Source organism: Phyllostomus discolor, chromosome 8 (assembly GCF_004126475.2).
Source record: "Phyllostomus discolor isolate MPI-MPIP mPhyDis1 chromosome 8, mPhyDis1.pri.v3, whole genome shotgun sequence".
NCBI lineage: Eukaryota > Metazoa > Chordata > Mammalia > Chiroptera > Phyllostomidae > Phyllostomus > Phyllostomus discolor.
Window position 1 is genome coordinate 91,267,554 of NC_040910.2, and position 21,487 is coordinate 91,289,040.

A 21,487-nucleotide genomic window follows, 5' to 3' on the forward strand; every position below is an offset into this window, starting at 1 on the left:
GCTCCTTTCCTCCACCTCCTCCCGCTGCCCTTTCTCCTTCTCCTCGCTCTCCCTGTGGCTCCCATTTCTCCCTCTCTTTGTTAGTTGTAACTGGAAAGGCAGGGCAGGGCAGGAAAAATCCCCGGAACTTTAAATGGCCTCTCTGGGCTTCCCCGCTGCGGGTCTGGGGCTGGGAGTCGCCCCAAGGGCGGGGGTGTGCGGGGGCCCTTCCCCACCAGCTGCCGCCTCGTTCGCCAGCTTTTCCTTTGGCGTTCTATTTAAAAATGAGGCCTTAAGAACACGATTTATTCCCGTTAAAAAAAAAGCAACAAAAACAAACTCTGGCTCTCGCCTTGAACTTCTTCACTGCAAAAGGCCTTTCACTGCTCGAAACACACATCTTGCATGTTTCTCGGTGTATATCACAACTCTTGATTGTTTAGTTAGATGGTTATTTGTTTCATTTATTTTTGTTGCCTGTAAATTGAGGTCACTTAGGTTTTCAGATCTGGTTTCCCTCAGGCGGACGTGTTTTTTTTTTTTTTTTTTTTTAAACTAAAGAGGAAGAGGCATTTATTTGCTTTTAAGTGAGTTTGGGGGGCCTGTTTTCCGGCTGACGGTCTTTTGATTCTCGGCATATAGTTTTGGTTGTTCTTCCATGTGATAAACAGTAGCCTCATATTTTACTTAAAACCCTTTTGTTTTCCATTTTCCCAGTGTGGTGTTTTTGAGAAACACGTTACCTAACTATTGCTTATTGGATTGCCTTAGGGGAGAAGGAGTGACATGATGGCGCCACTTTAAATTGCTCTTTCCTCCTTCTCCGTTTTTCCCCTTTATTCTAGAGGTCACTGGTGCACTTTTCGTGACCTATTAATAAAAATGTACTTGAGAACATTAACAGTACAACTCGTAGGGCTAGAGTCTGGTATCTTAAGGGTCGGGAGACGCGAATCCCAAGGTCCCCAAAGTTCCGAGAGATCTCCCTAGTCCTGCCTCGCCTCCCTCCCCTCCATTCACAATCCCGGTGTTGCCATCTCCTTTGTCACGTGGTTAGCAATCATTGTGGGGTTTTTTGTTTGTTTGGGGTGTGTTTATATTTTTAAAATCACCAGAAGAACCTACCCCTTCCCCTTTGGAGTGAGCAAAACGTTTTAGTTGTTTTAGTTTTAGAGTCAGAGAACATTTCTGAAAAACGATAAAATTACATAATCTTTGCCTTGCATAATCATGATATAGTTATAGATTGTTACCGAACTTCGTGTTTAAAGCACTTAAAAGAATGGAAAAGTAGTGCCTCGGAATATGTTTTTCCTGTCAGAATAGTATAATTTCTATTTTTCCTACTTTTGGGGTCATTTCAAGTGCCACTATTTATAAAGGTTTAAGTGGGTGTGTTTTCCCCTCCCCACTTCCACAGGCTATACTTGATTCCGTATCTAACATACTGTCTGACCAATTCAGAAGTTTTCAATTTTATCCACTTTTGTCAGTTAAAGCTATTTTTATCTCCTAACAACAGTAAATACTTTTGAGTAATAATTGTATTTTATTTAGAGGTATTTTATTACATTTCTGTTGTGCTTTTGATCTGGAGAAATTTTGTTTTTAATCCTGTGGGTTTAAATGAATGTTCACGTATCTGTTTCTTTATACCAGTTTTCCTAATAATTGGATAAATTCCTGCTTTATAAAATACCAAGCATATTGCTGTTTTTCTATACAGGATACTAGCCACTTTTATAATTTAAAAAAATATTGCGGTTTAAGAAACATTTTTTAAAGTAAATATGAAGTGTAGTGGTTTTTAAAAATGCATTCATTGTTGTCCTCTTACTATGTATATTTTCAATGGTTTGGGTCATTTTCTTTCCTAACAGTTACATCATGTCATGTGATATGAGCAGTGTGATGTGTAGTTCTAAAAATAAGGCAAGGTAAAAATGCTCATCTTTTGAGAATTTAAAATATGTATTATAATTGTGGGAGAGCTGATCTATATTTCTGATTTTGGTCATGGAATTTTGATTTCAATTTCCGTGAGGTTTCTCCAACAAAGTATGCAATTCTTTTGACCTTTAGAATATTTGATGTATTTGTTAGTGATCTCATGATTGGAGGTGATTAACTTTGTTTCTCAAGTGTGCACTCATTGGAGAAAGACATTAGATGTGACAAAGATTCTTAACACCTGTATTATGGTTGGGTCTCTGATGACTGTTTCATTGAAATATATGTGAGATAAGTGTTTTTGATTTGTGCCTGTAAACAGTTAAGAGAGTAATCAATTAAATATTGATGGAACCTTGAGGAGGGTGGGTTTTCTATCCTACCTGTGTGACTCTAATGAAGTATTGAGAGATGTTCTTGCTTCTTTCCTGAAAGCCTCATTCAGAACATTAGTATTTGACTTTGTGCTTTACCAAAGTCAGATGTTAACCTTTTGTCTGGTTTTCTTGCCTACACATATGAGTTCTCTGGCTAAATCTTGAGAGCATTCTTTGATTATTAGGTGGGTTATCATCCTGTTGAGGAAAATTTTGGAAGCTAGAAAAGGAGTAAGCCTTAGTTTACTTTTTAACTTTTATCAAGGTGAGAAGAAAATAACTACTCCACTTTTTTCTTCTTCAAACATTGCCAATACTCCTCGATCTCTGGTAATGCTATCCTGTAACCTACATCCTCTGAATTTTATTGAATAGCCATAAATTTCCATTGTATTTCTAAGTGAAAACAAGTTTTAGGTTTGTGTTGTTGCTATAACCTGACTCATATAACCTGTAAACATAGGGCCATGTGGTTGATATTGTTGGTTTAGGAAGATATTTTCGTATTTGGTTCTAGTTAGGAACTTTTGTGAATAAAGCGTTGTCTTGTCATATTAGAAACCGTTTTTAAATGTAAAAAAATCATACTAGTCCATATTGTGTTTTCTAAACAGTAGTCATTGAAAATCTGTGTTTAAAGAGTAATGCTTATTCCTCTTATATTTTATCTGCTTGCTTGGGGGGCTTGGTAGGGTTTTTTTTCCTTCCTGAGACCATTAAGACAAATTTCAGTGACTTCCTTTCTCTGGAGAGGTTTTTTAAATAAATTGATTCTTCCCCCCTCCCAAGGATCTCTCCATTCCCTTGAGTTTGGAAAGGAGGGAATCGTGCGTACTAAGTATGTAGTCTTCAGTTGGTTGCCCCAGAGTAAATTTTATTATTGAGTGTTTTTTTAGAGGTTTAAAAGCACCTTTTCTTTGCCCTATTTTAAGCAAGTTTCTGCCTTGATTGGTTAGACTGTTCTAGGTTTCAGGAATCCTCTTTTACATTAGTACCCTTTTACTTGATCGCTTTATAAAGAAGTCCAGTGCAGGTGTCTCAAAAATCCCAAACACCTGGCCTGCCTGCTGTTTCAATGCAAAGAATATTTGAACCATGTCCTTTACCTAAAGTAGGACTTTTATTTCTTGGAGATCTGTATTAAGACTGGTTTTTCAGTCTTCATGTGGCTTCTGAAGATGTACATTTAAATTATAGTTTTCTATTCTAATAAATTGCGCATTAGCCTCTGGGCATACTAAAAGTTTTGTAGAAATATTCTTGCCAAAGTATAATAATTCATAACACAAAACAAGATTCATCAGTACTTCCCATTCTCTAAAATGTGAGATCAAAACTTAGTGAAACCACAGTAATGGTTATAAAAGACAATGTGAATTGGAAAAGACAAATATCCCAACATTTGAAGGTCACTAGAAGAGGTAGGAGGTCAGTTGTGTCTTTGGGGTCACTTGCAGATTGTAGGGACAGTTGTGAGTCAGGAAGAGGCCAGTTGGGAGGGTCACTATTAATTATTCAGTTATCAGTTGGTTCTACGTTATGCCATGTGCCTGTCCTTTAGGATGTAGGGTAAAATGTATAGGAGAAAATAAGCCAATAAGGTATAATTTACCAAAAAGCCTGGACTCCAACCAGGACTGAAATTGAGATATTTTTATTTTTTCTTTTTAAAGATTTTATTTATTTAGAGAAGGAAAGGGAGAGAGAAAGAGAGGGAGAGAAACATCAGTGTATGGTTGCCTTTTGCATCCCCCCCCCCCCCCCACCTGACCCCACAACCCAGGCATGAACCTTAGACTGGGAATGAATTGGTGACCAACCCTTTGATTTGCAGGCTGGCACTCAACCACTGTGCCACACCAGTCAGGGTGAAATATTTTTCTTTGTGTGTTAAACTTTTTCTTGTCTTTATTAGAATAAAGGTAAAGCTAATATGCAGGACATGAAGAAACTTACTTCAAAATGGAAAACACAGCTCATATTTATGAATGAAAAGCAAACAAACTTGGGTAGTTTAAAAGAAAAACTTAAAGATTTATATATGAAGATTTTAAACCTTAATGCCAGGAGGCTCTGAAAGTGGAGACCTTTGAAATTGTCTTTCCATTGGGTAGCGAGTCTGGAAGATGTAACAACTGCTTAATAAATGTTACTTTATGCAAGCCTTGCTTTTCCACGACTTTAACTAGTTCCATAATATTAAAAAACTTTTTAATCCTCACCTGAGGATTTTTTAAAATTTATTTTTTATATTTTTTAATAATTTTTGGAGAGAGAGAAAGGGAAGAGATAGAAACCTGGATTGGTTGCTTTCTGTATGTGCTCCTGGGGAACGAACCTACAACCTTTTGGTGTATTGGTGGATGCTCCAACCAGCTGAGCAAGGGCTAGCCCCATAAAATTTTAACATTTGAATGTCTTAACCTTAATAGGGAATTATTCAGCTATATATTTTATTGTTGACTGTAAACTTGCCCTTTTTTTCCTAGTTTTAATTTTTTAAAAAATTAATTTCTTCCCCAAGTTTTTGAGAATCGGGAAATGTAAGTTGGAGGTAAATTCAGTGAGGTTTTATCTAAATGTTATCAAAAACTCTGGTTCTTGTTACTTGAACCAGGAATCCCAAATGAGATCTCACTCTGAATTTTGAGTATAGCAGATTCGGCCCTTGTTTGGAAAAAGTTGCTTGAGTGGCATCAAACTTAATGGAGTCCCTCACTTTTTAATTTCTTTTTAAAAAAGGGTCAGCTTAGTTTAAGGTCAGACCCCATTAATCTCAGTTGGAAGGGAAGTGTTGGGGAATATAAAAAACGAATAAGAATTTTGTTAGAACATTAAATGAGGAAATTGCTAAAAACTGATATCCAGGCTTTTTTTTTTTTTTTTGCTGCTTGTTATTTGGCCTTTATGGCTGCTTATTAGCACCTCCACTAGAAGGTGTGAAGGGATAGAGGCGAAAAGCTAATTAGTTTAATTTCTGATGTTTGCTAGTGTAGAGGTTTTGTAGAAATACTAGTTTGATAAGTTGAACTGTTGGGAAAATTTCATTAAATTGTTCATACAGTGTCATGAAGAACTGAGGATTTGGAAGAGCTTAAGCCCATATTAAAAAAAAAATTGGGCAGCTGTTTTTGCAGTTAACTGGTTTACTGCTTACCTCCTAGTTTTCCCTTGGCCTCCCTATGGAATGCAAGAAGGATGTTAGTATTAATATTTAACGCTTCCCTGGCATTGGAAAAATTAATTTTGTCATTAATTCAGTACTCTAAAGGGATATGGTAGGCTTCAGTGGGATCCCTGGAATTTGGTCAAGGATCCCTGCCAAGAATAACCTGTTTGCTTTTGGACTGTTTGGACCCTTCAAGAAGTCTTCAATTTTAGGATTGTTCAAACACTTGTATTGTTAGAGTTTGTTAGAAAGAGATGAGATTAAAAGGTACATTTTTTTTTCTTCTTTGTCTTTTTGTGAGCTAGACTGGGAGGAAATTTGAATTCAGTGGTTGAATAGAGGATAAACACCAATAAATATTTTGATAGGCAGTCATCCTTCAAATTTTTTAATGTTTTTAAACAAACAGGATCATGCTTTATATGGCTTGATTATTTTCCCCATTTAGCTGTATATCAGGTTTTTCACATCAAAACGTACAGTTTTCTTTATAAATAACTGCGTAATCTAGTATGTCTTTAAGTTTAGAATTTTTTGTATTACAGTTGAAAGAACTGTGTATACATCTTTATGGATCTACAAGAATATTTCTGTTGGATAGGTTCCTAGAAGTGCAGTGACTGGGTAAAAGTTTGGTTAATTGCATTTAAATTTTTGGTAGATTTTGTCTTCAAAAGGCTTAGGTAACCAAATTTAATAGTTTAAAAGGTACAGTTAAAAAGTTTGCCAGTCTGAGTGCAGGTGCTTGGCAATATTAGTGACTGGAACTTGAGGTAGTTGAAGTCTGTCCTAGATTCATTTGGTGCCTGCTTCTTGTTAGGTCATCACTTTAAGATGAGACATCCACTTTAACTTCATAATGGATCTCCAGCTGAAGCACTCAACGTAGAATGCTCAGGTTAACTGGCCTATATTGGTCCGATGTCTGCCAGGTACACTGCTACATGTAGGGGATAAAGATAACACAAACCACAACCCCCTTTTAAAGAAGTAGTCTAGGGGAGGAATGGAAAGACAAAACTGGGAGTTTTATATTACATTATGAGCTGTTGTCTAGGATGTCATGGGGGTGCGTGCAGGTAAAACCCTAGGAGAGACCCCTATCTCAACTTGGAATGAATAGGGAATACTTGAAATCGCATGTGATCTTGGAGAAGAAACAGCATGGAAAAGCCTGGAGCTATAAATATGATTCAGGAAGTTTGGATTGGGGACAGTTTGGAGATGAGGCTGAGTGTAAAAATGGGGGTAGATATGCTGTATGGGGAGTTGAGATTCATCCTTTACTAGTGTCACTGAAGGATTTTAAGTAGGAGTACAACCTGCTCAGATTTATGTTCCCTCCTTCCTGCCATCTTTTCATCCTTTTTTCCTGGTAATCATTTTGGTAGTGGGTGCTAGGTTGAAGGCTTGATGAGACAGGAAGAAAGAACAGTTGGGAGATTATTACTGCTTGGGTTACTGTAGTGCATAATGAGGTTCTGAACTAAAGCAGTGGCATTAAGGACGGAATAAATGTGCCTATCATTCTGCCTATTTTGAACTCTCCCTAGTCAGCCTTCAACATCTAGTCAGAATGTCAGCTCTTTCTGGAACCCTTCCTTGACCTCTTCAGGCTTTATCATCTGGGTTTTCCTTCGCACCTATTTTCTATTTTTTTCTGTTGCAATAATGAAACAAAATTTTTAGTGTCTCCACGCTAGACCATGAACTTCTGTAGTCTTCCTGTTATTTATGTCTGGTATTAGTATATATTTAAATGAGATGTCTATGATAGACGGTACCTGAGTGATTGGGATAAGGATTCATTCACATAGGGAATGCTGAGGGGCAGGAATGGGTTTTGGGTTGATGTTGGGGGTCATGGAATGGGTTTTGGATATGGGATTCTTGAAGTAGCAGTATGGTGGATGCTAGACTGTACATGTTCTTTAGGTTTCAACTTTGATATTGTTCCCTCTGGGAAGCCTTCTGTAATGACACCCACTCTCAGCCTGTGTGAGGGCCCCTTAATAAGGACTCCTTGGATTCTCTGATGACATAGTAGTATCAGTCTTTACTTGTCTTTTTCATCACTGTAGGCACTTAGTGTGGTGATTTTACTGTTGTAGGCATTTTAATAAAATGTTATTGGAGATAATCAGTATTCCTAAGTCAACTTTCCTTTAAAGACTAAAATTCGAAATCTAGTGTCTAGCAGTTAAGGCCCTTTCAATTTAAACCTAGCCTTAAACTACTTAGCGTAATGGCTTTAAAAGTGCACACTTGAGAATTTGGGATATGAATGGAATCCTGCTTTCTTCAGCTTAGGAATTGTGTAATCTTGGGCTCATCACAACTTCTGAATGTCAAGTTTCCTCATCTATAAAGTGAGAATAAGAGTACTTTACTTGTCTTACAATGTTATTGTGAAGGGAAATGAGAGCACATCTAAAAAGAGCACAGGACTGACACAGGAAGAGGTCAGTTAATGTTAATGAACAGCAGTCATAATAATAACCTCCATTCAGAGCCTTGATTCCTTTAGTAATTATAAACCTTTTTGATTAAGAAGTCCTGTTGGTATAGGAAAGTGTTAGAGAGTGGGTTGGTGAACATTATTTCTTTGTTTATAATAAAAATTATGCCTCCTGTTCCCTGTTGTATTTCATAACATATCTACATTTGGTTCCATGTAGAAAAATGCTTTCCACTTTGTCCCATAATGTAACTTTCAATACTTGATCACAAATCACTACCTAGCTGCTATCTTTTTCTCTCTTCTTGAAAAGCCGTACATGTACTGCATGGCTCATCCAAATTGTTTTGTGGATCATCTCTCAGATCTTTTCCCATTGATTGTCAGTTGCTCAATTAGAGTTTCTTCATTTTTCTCTGTTCAGCAAAATCATACCTAAATTTGAAGGCCTACCTCACCAAATGTGTTTTGATTACTCTAGTCCAGTCCAGTCAGTAAGTGCTTACAATGCTTACTGTGTACCAAGCTGTGGGTAAAGTTAGCATGCGAGAAAAAGATGCTAAGGAACACTGCCTGTTTTGGAAATAGAATTAACAAATTGACAATTAGGGAACATTCAGATAATTTGAATTAAGTGATGGTGACTTGAAGTACATCGTACAATTTAAGCAGGAAGAAAGCAGTGTGAATCTGAGTAGTACAGAAAAGTTTCTGTGGAGATGTTATATATTGAACAATTAATAAAGCGTTGGGCCTAAATGGTAGAAGGGCCTTCCATGTAGAAGCAGTAGCCTAAAGCAAAGATTGTGGAGTTTGGAATCTGGGGGTGAGTTCTAGGTCCATGCCACCTGACACAGTTATTCTTAATATGTTTGAGGTTTATCTTGGAGAATTTTTACTTGTGGAAAAGGCACTGGAAGCTATTTTATAGTAGAGAAGTGAGGTGATAAAAGGGGGGGAATGGATTGGAGGACATCAGCAGGAAGCGGCTATGATTTAGGTGTCAGCTGACGAGAACCCTGCCTGGATTTGGGTTGGTAGTGTTAAGAAGAAAGAAATTATTCCACACCTTATGATTTCATCATAAAGAAGATGAAGTTATGAAGGAAAAGAGAGCCTTATCTCCTGTCCTTAAGAGCCTTTAAATTAATGTTTGTATCACTTAATTGGTGCTTCTGCAAACTTCAGTGCCTTCCAATTTCTGGATTTAAGCTTGGAGAAGACTTTGACCATACTACTGTGGTGACCATTTTAGTTGAGGTTTTTGTTGCATCCTGTGTGGGTTGTTGCAGTAGCTTCTTTATTGCATTTTCCTTTGCCTTTTTATTTTCTTTTAATCCATCCCACTCAGCTGGTCTCTCTAAAGCACAGTTCTGATGTGTTATTCCCCATTTGAAAAGCCTTTAATGACATTCTGCTGCCATTCTGAGTAAAGATTGGCTATTTAAGGTTGTCCATTAATGATCTGGCTTCAGACTGCCTTTCCACCTTTTTCTGTACTGTGTCCTCTGTTAACTTAAACTTATATTTCAATCAAATCGAACATTTCTTTTAACCTTCAGGATATCCTATGGTTTCCTACAGCATGGCATTTTCCGGTGCCATTTCCTCTCACTAGAATGTTACTTACCATTCTCTTGTTCTAACTTTTACATAAAGAAATTTTAGTAAATTTCCAAATTTCAGCTGACATTTGACAGTTTTACACGACACTTCCCTAACCATCCTTCCTTCTTCTCTTTCTTTCCCTTGTGCAGAGTAATGAGGTAATGGGGAAAGAGGTTAGCAGAAGCCACATTTTGGGTGAACTTTTCTTCCCCATCTGATTTTTGCTTCTGTTTTCAGTGAGAGAATGTGGTGATTGGGCAGCTAAATGGACAAACCCTCCCCCTTGAGTTTCTGCAGCTTATCAACATTTTTACAAGGTGGATGCTGCCAGTTTATTTTTGTGTATTTGGGAGTCCCATCTTGGGAACTAATGAGGAATAAGGCATACTTTGCATTTGTAGGTGTGGAGTTCTGACTTGTAGTATTTGAAGCAGCCAGCTGTTGATATATAGAAAGAATATATCTTTATGTCTGTAAGAATATATCTTTATGTGTAGATGGACAGACAGACATAAAGATAGATACAGAGTCTGTATCTCTATCTCCAAAATTTCGCAATTGTCAGGTGTGATTTTTACCCCCTGTGGGACATTTGACATGTCTGGGGACATTTTTGGCTGTCATAATTTGTAGGAGGGTGCTACGTATGTAGTGGGTGGAGACCAGGAATGCTGCTAAACATCCTACAGTGCACAAGAGAGACCTCCCTCTCCCTACAACAGAAAATTATTCAGCACAAGATGGTCAATAGTGCTGAGGTTGAGAAACTGCCCTAGGGATATGTTTTTGCTTTCTAAGTCCTACATGTGTTAGTTGGAAATTTGTCCTTGAACCTATACTGCAGTTTAGAGTAATGGAATCATAAGTGTAGGAAGGAACCGTAGAAATCACACATTTGAACTTTATTTCAACTTATATTCCTCAGAACAGTTCTGCATGATATTAATAGGTGTAATGGGAAAAAAGTGTTAGTTTGTTAAAGAAGTTTGGTAAATGCAAATATATTTGCATATTTAGTATGATGAAGGAAGTACATTGTGGATCTCTTATCAGGGAAGTTTTTCCCAAATATGTTTGGCTGCTGAACCTATCTGACATTTTTCCTGTCCCCAAAATGCTTCCTTGGAACTGACAGGGAAACCATTACTTACCTAATCCAATCTTGTATAGCAGATAGGTCCTTTCTTTTTTGTCTGTTTAAGCTTACTGGAGAATCTTAATTTATGTCAGTGACAGCAAGTACATTAGCTTCCTCTGCATTTGTCAAATTGTAGATTATTAGATGAACTAAAACTTGGGGTATATTAGGTTTCTTATTTTGAGTGTACAGTGTAACTTTATTGCTTATCCCCACCAGTAAATTGGAAATTATATTTCCAGTCTGAAACCTACTGCCCAGGTTGTTATGAGGATTAATAAGCTAATTGAAGCTTTTAATGCTTTGTATTATTGGGGGGAAGGTGATTTATTATGAGCTGTTGTGCTGTTTTTGTAAAACTCCTTAAGTTTGACAGTTTGTAAAAACTGCTTTAAGTTCAACAATTTGCTTTAAATTGTTGGATAGTAAAGCATTTGGGAGTCAAGTGGGATGGGAATCATTGTTTTAATCAACATTTTGCTGGGTATGTTAAATTTTTGGGAAATTACTGTGACGTTATACTTTCCTTAGATTTTTGACTTTTTAAAAAGATGTTATTTATTGAGTTTTAGAGAAGGAGAAGGGAGAGAGAAAGAGAGGGAGAGAAACATCAATGTGTGAGAGATACATGGAATCAGTTGTCTCCCACACACCCCCAACTGGGGACCTGGCCTGCAACCCAGGTGTGTGTGTGCCCTGATGGGAATTGAACTGGTGACCCTTCCGTTTGTAAGCTGGCGCTCAATCCTGATCCACACCACCCAGGGTAGATTTTTTTACTCTTAAGTGTTTGCATTATTTTGTTTTTCTTCCTTCCCTTTTATTATACATATAAATAGTACGTGTTTATGGTGGAGACTACAAAGCTAGAAGACAAAATAGGTGAAGAATCTTATCACCTAACTTTTCAAACAAAAATGAACTCATAGTTCTTTTGTACAATAATACCCTTAGATTTCTTTAGCAGTGAAGCAGGGATGTTTTCATGTGAATAAATATAGCTTTGTATTTTTTATAGTTGCATAGTATTCCACCACATGGATATTTAAGTTATTTGGTCTTTTGTTTGCTTTTTTTAAAATCATAAGCAACACCATGAAATATTAAAAGGAAAGTAAATCTAGATATATAGCAAAAATATTTTAAAAATTCTTAAGCTTAGTGATGATTTACGACAGTTATACTTGCTTTATATTTTTCCTGTGCATTAAGAAGTCCCATAGAAGTTTTTTTAAATTTGTTTTTTGTCTGTAGGTTACAATAATGGTGCAAATAATGGGTGTTTGTGTCTGGCACTAGGTTTAAGTAATTGAAAATATCTAATTTAATCACAGAAACCTTGTAAAGTAGGCTTTGTCATTCATAGATAAGGAAATGGAGGGAACCAGAATAGTTAAAATAATTTAAATGAGGGTGGGGTCGTGATGTGACTCTGGAACTGCTCTCCTTATCTGTGAATGCCTTTGAGGGTAATATGGAATCTCAGCAGAGCATTTCAAGTCAGTTAAGGGAGAGGGTTGTAGATTTCTTTTTTTTTCTAACAGTAGTATTGTTCTGGTGTAGAAAGATAAAGATTTAGGAGTTAGGAATGGAATTCCTTCTGAAGGTTGCTTTGCCCCTTCCTACTTATTTAGGTGATTGTTTTAGTAACTACTAGCCCCAGTGCATTTCATGGGGATATTGAGACCAAAGGGCTCAAGAGTGTAAACAAAAAACTCTTACCTTTGAGATGTGTGATTAATGTCTAGTTCACAGATGTACTTTCACAGGGTTAGAGAGATCTTGAAAGAGGTGGGATTTGAGGCCACAGATTTTTCTTTAAGTTGTGAATGTTAAATAATTGAATAATTCTAAAATAACAATGGAATATTTACTGCTTTAAGTACTTCTGTGGTGTGATATTAATTATGACTTGCTTTTATGTGTGCTGAGTGAGTCTGGGTTTTTCCTGAGTAAGTTTTGTTTAAGCTGTGTAATACCTATATCCATGCTTGGGTCCCAAGAGGGAGGTTGTTTTCCTGCCATTGCTGAGCCTTACTATATAGTGCTTCTTGGATAGCAGGCTACAACAACTTTTCTCACGTGTTGTATTGTTCATCTGGCGCTGATAATGTTATCCTTGCATTGCTAGTATCAACTGTGTATTGATACCAACTCAGAAGAGGAGATTGAATTGATGGGAAAGATATGATAGGGATTTGTGTTTATGGGAGAAAATGCTTTGTATACTATAAAACTAAACACATTTTGCATTGGTTCATCTGTCTGTTGGTCTATAGCACAGCCATTTATAATCTATTAGGATTTGATACTAACTTTAAAACCATCTGGCTGGTTGTGACTCAGTGGATTGAGTGCCAGCCTGTGAACCAAAGGGTCACCCATTCGATTCCCTTTCAGGGCATATGCCTGGGTTGCCAGCCAGGTCCCCAGTAGGGGGCGTGGGAGATGCAACCACACACTGATGTTTCTCTCCTTTCTCCCTCCCCCTTTCTAAAAATAAATAAATAAAATCTTTAAAATAAAATAAAATCAGAATTAGAAAAAGTGGACACAGAACAGTTTGTGTTACATAGACTGCCATATGCCAGAAAGTTGATAAGGATAAAACTTGTAAGCTCCAGAAGTTTTAGTTATTTCATAGGAAGTTCATTAAAATACAGTATTAGAATGAGAAACTTTTGACAGTTATATAGAGCAGTAGACAAACTTGAACTGTAAGAATATTGGTATTTGAATGTTATCACAATCATTTACTTAAATATTTTGATATTAATGATTTGAATTGTCATAGTGTAAGAAACCTTAGTGTAGTCCTATAAGGGCCTACCATCCTATGTTGGCATTGATCTAAACATAAAAAAGTGTGACCAAATTGGAAGTTGTCCTCTTTTTTATTTTATTTTTTTAAGGAGGTAAGAGGTTGCTTTAGTTCAGCAGTTCACAAATTTTTTGGTCTCAAGGTCCCTTTGTGCTCTTAGAACATGTTGAGACAGCCTCAGAGAGCTTTTGTGGAGTATTATCAATAGTTGATATATTAGAAACTTTGAGATATTTTTTAAAATATTTACCAATTCATTTAAAAATAAACCTACTACATATTATGAGAAATAACTTTTTTAACAGAAAAATTAGTGAATAGCATTGTTTTGCATTTTTGCAAATCTTTCCAATGTCTGGCGTAATACAAAACACCTGGGTTCTCATATATGCTTTTGCGTTCATTCTATTGTGGCATGTTTTTGTTGTATATAAAGAAAATCTAGCCCTGGCTGGTGTGGCTCAGTGGTTGAGTGCCAGCCTGTGAAGCAAAGGTTTTGCCGGTTTGATTCGCAGGCTAGGGAACATGCGGGGGGTGGGGGGGGTTGCAGCTAGGTCCCCAGTGGAGGGTGTGTGAGAGGCAACCACATACTGATGTTTCTCCCCCTCTCTTTGTCCCTCCTTTCCCCTCTCTAAAAACACAAATGAATAATAAAAAAAAAAACTGGTTTCACATAGATAACGTAGTTGGAAAAGAGGAATATTTTAATAGTTATTTCAGATAAATATGGCTATCCTTTGAAATTACACCCAAACTTTACAAGTACTAGTTTCATCAAGGTTAGTTTCAATGTGGAATCTAAAACCATATCAATGAACTTTTTTTACTGTTAGATCAATGATTTTCAACAGGTGTGCTGTGGCATGCTGGTGTGCTGCAAGAATTTTTAAAACATGCAGTACCTGACTATTTAGTCAGTCAATTTGACAATCCTTTAGATTGTCAAATAAAAATTTGACAACAGCCAGCAACAATAGCCGTCCAGCGTGAAAGAATTAACATTCTACCATTTTTTGTCAGATCAGCAAAAATATTTTGTGTGTGCTGCAGAATTTTAGTAATTAATGTATGTGTGCCATGAGATGAAAAAGATTGAAAATTGCTGTTAGATTAAAATCCATTAGTCTATTTTGTACTTGCTTTTACCTGTATATGAGTTTTTCATATGGATTGGTCATTTGGTCATCTCCAGACTTACGCAGATCTTCCAAATGTTGACACATTTCATGATACAGTATCAAAAAAAATCCACATTCATTAATATCAACAATAATGTATTTAATCAGAAATAACTTTTTTAAAGTGATGGGAAAATGTTCAAGTTCGCGATGGTGGGTACAAGTTTTCAAAATACTTATTTTGGCTTGAAAACTCAGATTTTATAATATGCAATAAACATTCATTGTCAATGGTTTTTCTTGAAGTGACAGGTTCATCTTGTTCAAGAAAATGTCTGTTAACTACATAAGTTTAAGTAACCTTAGTTTGTTCATTGTTCTGCCAAGTAAAAATAATGCTAGATGAGGGAAACTTCTAGTTCGGCTTGCATCACAGTTATACAAGTGCCTTTTCTCAGACTTCTTAAAGCAGTGGAGTGCTTTATGTATATGTTCCATTTCATCACACAGAATATTTTAAAAAGCATAAGAGTAGAGATTTAATAAAACTTGTAACTTCATTAAGGACACTGTTAAGTGGACCCGACTCTTTAAAAACTAAGTGAATAGAGGGTACAATGAACCACCAATGACTGTATACTTTGGTATCTCTGCCTTGATTCGTTTTTGTACCCTCATTGCAAATACCAACTCAGGGAAGAAAAAAAAGGCAAGTAATTTTTAGTATTAGTATAAAGATAGCTTTGATCTTGTGGTCCCCTCTAGTAGTCTTTGAATTCCCAGGAAGTTCATAGACCACACTTTTAAGAACAGTTGGCTTAGTTCTTTACGTAGATTTCCTTTTGCTCTCAAATCAAATAAGGAGGATGAAGAAGATGCAAATAACTGAGATTGTTAGCTTAGTTTACTAAATCAAGGTAATGTCATTCATTACCAGAGATAATAAAACTGGGTGAGGAGCAAGTATTTTTGAAGAGGAAAGTGAATTTTGATTTTGGGGGACTTGAGGAATGTAGAGGTGGGAATGTTTATTAGTACAGCTCAGCAAGTTTTTTCCTGATTGTTAGAGGAGACTTCACCATACATACTAGTGGTTGTTGCCAGGGAAGTGAGTTGAGAGAGAGGAAGGAGGGCAGGAGAAGGAACCTTGGTATCAGGGACATCAAGAAAGGAGAATTTCAAGAATGGATTGGTCAGTACTACCTAATGCTTCAGAGAAGTCAAATAGAATGGGGACTGAGACTTGACCATTGGGATTTAATAGTGAGATTACTGGTGGCTTGCTAGAGCAGTAGGAGCCAGATTAGAGAAGTATGCAAAGGCACCTATTTATACTACTCTTTGAAGAAGTTTTGAGGTAAAGGGAAGAGACTCCTTGAGCAATTAATTTGAGAGGTGGGCTATAACTCAAAGGAGAGGACCATGAAAGAAAATTATTTACAGGTGTGATAATACAGATACACTGGTAGTATGACCTATCTTGCAGAGAAATTAGAAACTGGAGAACGCTGGGTTCTTTGGCAAGAAAAATGCACAGACCTATTTGGAATACAGACTTTTTAGTAGAGATGGAGAGTTCCTTATTAATTCTTCTCTGTTTAATTGCTAGGTGTTTAGTTTGCTACATTTACTTTAAATCCACTCATTTTAAGAAGTTTAAAGAGTTTTTTTAAATGCAGGTGATTTGACTTTAACAATCTGTGGTTCTCTCAGAATGAAACTTCTGTTTTAGCTACTTTCAGTCTGTGGTAACAAGTGATAAAAAAGAACGGTGGGTTTCTTTCTCTTGTACAGGAGTGTGTACATGCTTGCATGCTTGCACATACGCTTCCCCTGGTGCAAGATATTCAGGTCTCTGGAATGCTTGGAGGCAGAGTTTGGATTACAGCCTCAAGTAGTATTTGTATTAAAAACATGTGTTGTTTCCTAATGTGCTTGTATTTCTAACTTCCTTTTCTTCTTTCTCTTCTAGTCTGTTCTCTGGGGAGGCAGTAAGGGGCCGTCGAGCTGGCCTCGGCACCGGGAGAGGCTGGACTTCCTGTCTCTCTGTGCTGAATGGCTGCGATGGCGCCCGCTCTCACTGACGCAGCAGCTGAAGCACACCATATCCGGTTCAAACTGGCTCCCCCATCCTCCACTTTGTCCCCTGGCAGTGCCGAAAATAACGGCAACGCCAACATCCTTATTGCTGCCAACGGAACCAAAAGAAAAGCCATTGCTGCAGAGGACCCCAGTCTAGACTTCCGAAATAATTCTACTAAGGAAGACTTGGGAAAGCTGCAACCACTGGTGGCTTCATATCTCTGCTCCGATGTAACACCTGTTTCCTCGAAGGAGTCATTGAAATTGCAAGGTGTCTTCAGCAAGCAAACAGTCCTTAAGTCTCACCCTTTCTTATCTCAGTCCTATGAACTCCGAGCTGAGCTGTTGGGGGCACAGCCAGTTTTGGAGTTCTCCTTAGAAAATATTAGAACCATGAATACAAGTGGTCAGACAGCTCTGCCACAAGCACCTGTAAATGGGTTGGCTAAGAAATTGACTAAAAGTTCAACACATTCTGATCATGACAATTCCAGTCCCCTCAATGGGGGAAAACGAACTCTTTCTTCATCTTCTCCTCAAGGGGGTGAAGCAGTGGCATCTGAATCTGGGGACTTGAAGGGGGGTATGACCAATTGCACTCTTCCACATAGAAGCCTTGATGTAGAACACACAACTATATTTAGCAATAATAGCACTGTAAACAAATCTTCTGTAAATTCCATGGAACAGCCGGCACTTCAAGGAAGCAGTAGGTTATCACCTGGCACAGACTCCAGTTCTAACTTGGGGGGTGTCAAGTTAGAGGGTAAAAAGTCTCCTCTGTCTTCCATTCTTTTCAGTGCTTTAGATTCTGACACAAGGATAACAGCTTTACTGCGGCGGCAGGCTGATATTGAGAACCGTGCTCGCAGGTTGCAGAAGCGCTTACAGGTTGTGCAAGCCAAGCAGGTGGAAAGGCATATACAGCATCAGCTGGGTGGATTTTTAGAGAAAACTTTGAGCAAACTGCCAAATTTGGAATCCTTGAGGCCCCGAAGCCAACTGATGCTGACTCGAAAGGCTGAAGCTGCATTGAGAAAAGCTGCCAGTGAGACCACCACTTCAGAGGGACTTAGCAACTTCCTGAAAAGCGATTCGATTTCAGAAGAATTGGAGAGATTTACAGCTAGTGGTATAGCCAACTTGAGGTGCAGTGAACAAGCATTTGATTCAGATGTCACTGACAGTAGTTCAGGAGGAGAGTCTGATATTGAAGAAGAAGAACTGACCAGAGCTGATCCAGAGCAGCACCATGTATCCCTGTGAGTAGAATCCATGTATAATATCTTTGTTGAGAAATGTTGGGACAAGGGAGAAAGACTTGGTAAATTCCCACCGTGGGGAGAATGGGGTTCTTTGTATGTAGGCACCTAGGTTCCACTTGTCTTTTCTGATACTAGTCAGGTTGGTGCATATATGTGTTAGTGAAGAAATAAAAGATATTTTTGACATAGTGTTGTGTTGTTGTAGGCTAAAAGCTAATTTCCTTTTAAAATCTCATTTATTAAGAAAAAATTGTATTTGTAAAACTGTACCCATGCTTTACGTGAATAGATTTTTTTGAAAATGTATGTAGGCTATTTTTGTAAGTTCTATGACTTGACTTCAGAATTTATTTCTAGTAAGTAGGGACAATAGTTTAGTTGACCTAGGCAACTCCGCTGAAGTTTATAATTGGTTTAATTGAGTCAGCTCAATGCACACAGTCCTTGCACGAGATTTCCTTACATTTAAAAAATCAAAACAGCCCTGACTGGTGTGGCTCAGTTGGGTATTGGTTAGCTGTTGTCCTCCAAGTGAAAGTTTATTATTAGCTTGATTTCACATGAGGGTGCATGCCTGGGTTATAGGTTCAGGTCTCCTGTCTGGGGTGTATGAGAGGCAACTATTCAGTGTTTCTCTCACATTCATGTTTCTCTCTCTCTGTCCCTCCATTCCCTTCTCTCTCTAAAAAATTAAATATTTTATAAAAAAGGAAGAAAGAAATGGGCTTGACTCTCTAAATAGCTTTCATGACAAATAGAAACAGACCACACCCCTTTCCTCCAGGACCCACCTCAGCAGGCTGCATACATTCCAGTGGATTCAGCCTTCATTTGCCCCTCAGCCAGGGTCCTTGTGCTGAAAAATACCTTACAACTGCACTTGGGTCCCTGTCCCAAATCTAAAGTGCATATGGCATTATCAGTAATATAATTGTATTTAATGTTTTTAATGTTTTCGGGGATCTTGATTCTGGAGAAAAACCACTACCTCTCAATAAACCCACCAGAGTTCTTTTACTGGAAACAAGTTTGTTTCATTCCAAAGAAGAACCACTAAATGAACTCTCCTTGCCATCTCACTTTCAGGTGCAAGAAAGAAAGAAAAGCAAGCAAACAAGCTGTAAGCACTATTAAAAACAAGAAGACTAATCAGAAAATGCCTCTGAGTATTTTATAGGTTGCCTCTAAGCACATTCCACTTTTTTACAGCTTGATTCTCTGCCTAAAAGAGCCCATCTTTATCAGATTTGGACTTTATTCTCTTTCAGCTGAGTTAAATGTATTGACCTATTTGGGATAAATTCTTACTAGTTTTTCCAAATATTTGCCTTGAGGAAAATTCTATGTAAGCTTTGGGTTGTACTCAGTTGGCGTGCTGGAGCCAGAAGGTCTTTATTCATGTTCTTCACTCCTCATCCTGCATTCAGCTTCTTATGGATAAATAAGGAAGGACAGTATAAATACATTTCTTTAAAGATAAGTCAGTCTACATTTTATCTATTTACAAGTGTTAGACTTATGAGAGAGGGAAACATGATATTTGGAAAAGAAGGGCAGGAGTCTTGACTAGTAGATCCTCTTTCATTTCTTCTGCAGGTAGGGATTTTGTAACCGTTGGATTACTAGAGAAGGCCAAAATAGGTGGTTATGTTGGAATAATTGGTTTTTCCTTAACTGTAGTAAAAAGGTGACTAAGGTTTTCACCAGACACTTAATTTAAGGCAGCTGTACTTTTAAGCATAAATAGATTTCCCCCCTCAATTTTGTTTATATTATCCACATGGATAACACTATGTGCCTGAATATGAAATTTTGGTTTATATTTCTGTATTGAGGGGGGAAGTCGGGATAATTTTGCTGAATATCTTTCTTGTAGATGTAGTTCCTTTACCATTTGTTAGCTTACTGAACTCAAAAGTCCACTTTATTGAGATCTAAATAAAGTGCATAATATATCAGAGGCTTGCTATTGCTGCAATAAGTTTTTTTTTGTAATAAGTTATTTTTTCTTAAATGGATTAGTAGTTTATATCAGCTTGCCAGTATTTTTGGTGTTATCCCTACTGACTTTGCATAAACCATTGCTTTAAAAAATCTTGGTTAACATTGAATATTTTGTTTTAGAGTAATTTCATGTAACAAATATTGTAGTTGAAGCATTTTAAGTTTCATGTACTTGTTTTGTGTATTTGAGGGGGAAAATCTAGAAGCTTACTGTTTTCAGGATACATGGTATCGAAGAAAGTTTTAAGTTTTGGAAATGGGGGTGGTTGTTCCAATCCAGTGAAATTAAAATAACTGAGAATTTTCCTTATTCCATGGGGTAATCTAGTGATTTGAAAAGAACTCTTTAGTCCATTCACTCTACTTAGTTCTGGGCATTCTTCTAACATAATGGTTTGTTGATTGGAAGGGTGTGAAGTGTAAGGACAGCTCACAGATCATTTTAGGGATCAGTTGAATCCTCTTACAGTTAAGTCAACTAAATAATAGTTTTAAAAGTTGAATGCCCTTGCATCAGATTGTATTAAAATAAGAAAAATTGGGGCACTAAGGGCATCGTGAAATAAATATACTTTTGCACCTTTTTATTTAATTGAATTTAATTTGGAAGCACCAGTAAAGCACCAGTACTTCAAAGATCTTGTTGAGTAAGGCCACCAGATTGACTCCTAACCTAAGTATTTAGCCAGGTGTTTGTTGACTTTCTGAGTATTTTAAAGATTTTTCAGTAATTGGCCAGACAGTGAGAGTGGACGTACAGCTTTGATTAAGAAAGAAAAAAAAAAGAAGTTCTTTGGATTCTGAGAAGTCTTTTCTTTGTGATTTAGTAGTCCCTCCCAAATATTGTAACCACCTTTATAATTCTTGAGTGCTAGAATAAGTAGTTAACTCTCCATTAGGTTGACCAAGCTGGCGAGTTTCAACTTGTTCTCCCCTTCTAGTGGCCTGTCTGTTTAAAATTTCACTCCTTTGCTGAAATACTTCTGCCAGAGATAAAGTAGCTAGTTTTTGTCTAGGCAGTCATGATGAAAATATTCAGTACAGGAGACTGTTGAAATGAATTGTTTTGAAATGATGTTGCTTAAATTATAAGTGGATGGTGCTGTGACAATTACAAGCCTTTACTAAGAACTTACTTGTGTTTTTTCTTTTTTATCTCCAAGAGGAAGAACAGCGATCCATTGTAAATCCTAGGTACATGGTAGCAGTAGCAGAATGATCAGTGTTTATATGTTGTTTAGTTTTTGGCGAATTGTTACATTGTATTATACTTTATGGTTAGTAAATTCTGTATCACTAGATAATCATATGTTAGGAAAGTCCTTTTTCTTTTTTTTTTTTTTTTTTTAAAGATTTTTTATTTATTTATTTTTAGAGAGGGAAGGTAGGGAGATAGAGAGAGAGAGAGAGAAAGAGAGAGAGAGAGACATCAATGTGCAGTTGCTGGGGGTTATGGCCTGCAACCCAGGCATGTACCCTGGCTGGGAATCGAACCTGGGACACTTTGGTTCCCAGCCC

The 21,487-nt window shown here is 37.3% G+C and overlaps 1 protein-coding gene and 1 long non-coding RNA gene across 7 annotated transcripts in view; one reads left to right on the forward strand and one right to left on the reverse strand.

The window, feature by feature from the left end:
* The window catches only part of KANSL1 (KAT8 regulatory NSL complex subunit 1), a 150,586-nt gene that overhangs the window by 21,883 nt on the left and 107,216 nt on the right, over window positions 1-21,487 (forward strand). For all 6 annotated transcript variants that reach the window (XM_028520848.2, XM_028520847.2, XM_036033557.1 and 3 more), the window contains one exon: window positions 16,591-17,962. In XM_028520848.2, coding sequence (XP_028376649.1) covers window positions 16,674-17,962 — 1,289 coding nt within the window. In that variant the 5' untranslated portion in view covers window positions 16,591-16,673. The remainder of the gene's footprint in view (window positions 1-16,590; window positions 17,963-21,487) is intronic.
* On the reverse strand, window positions 3-19,185 carry LOC118502180. The gene is made up of 3 exons (XR_004904875.1): window positions 18,737-19,185; window positions 7,020-7,024; window positions 3-15 (listed from the first exon to the last, which is right to left on the reverse strand). It is a non-coding gene; the product is annotated as an uncharacterized LOC118502180 (long non-coding RNA).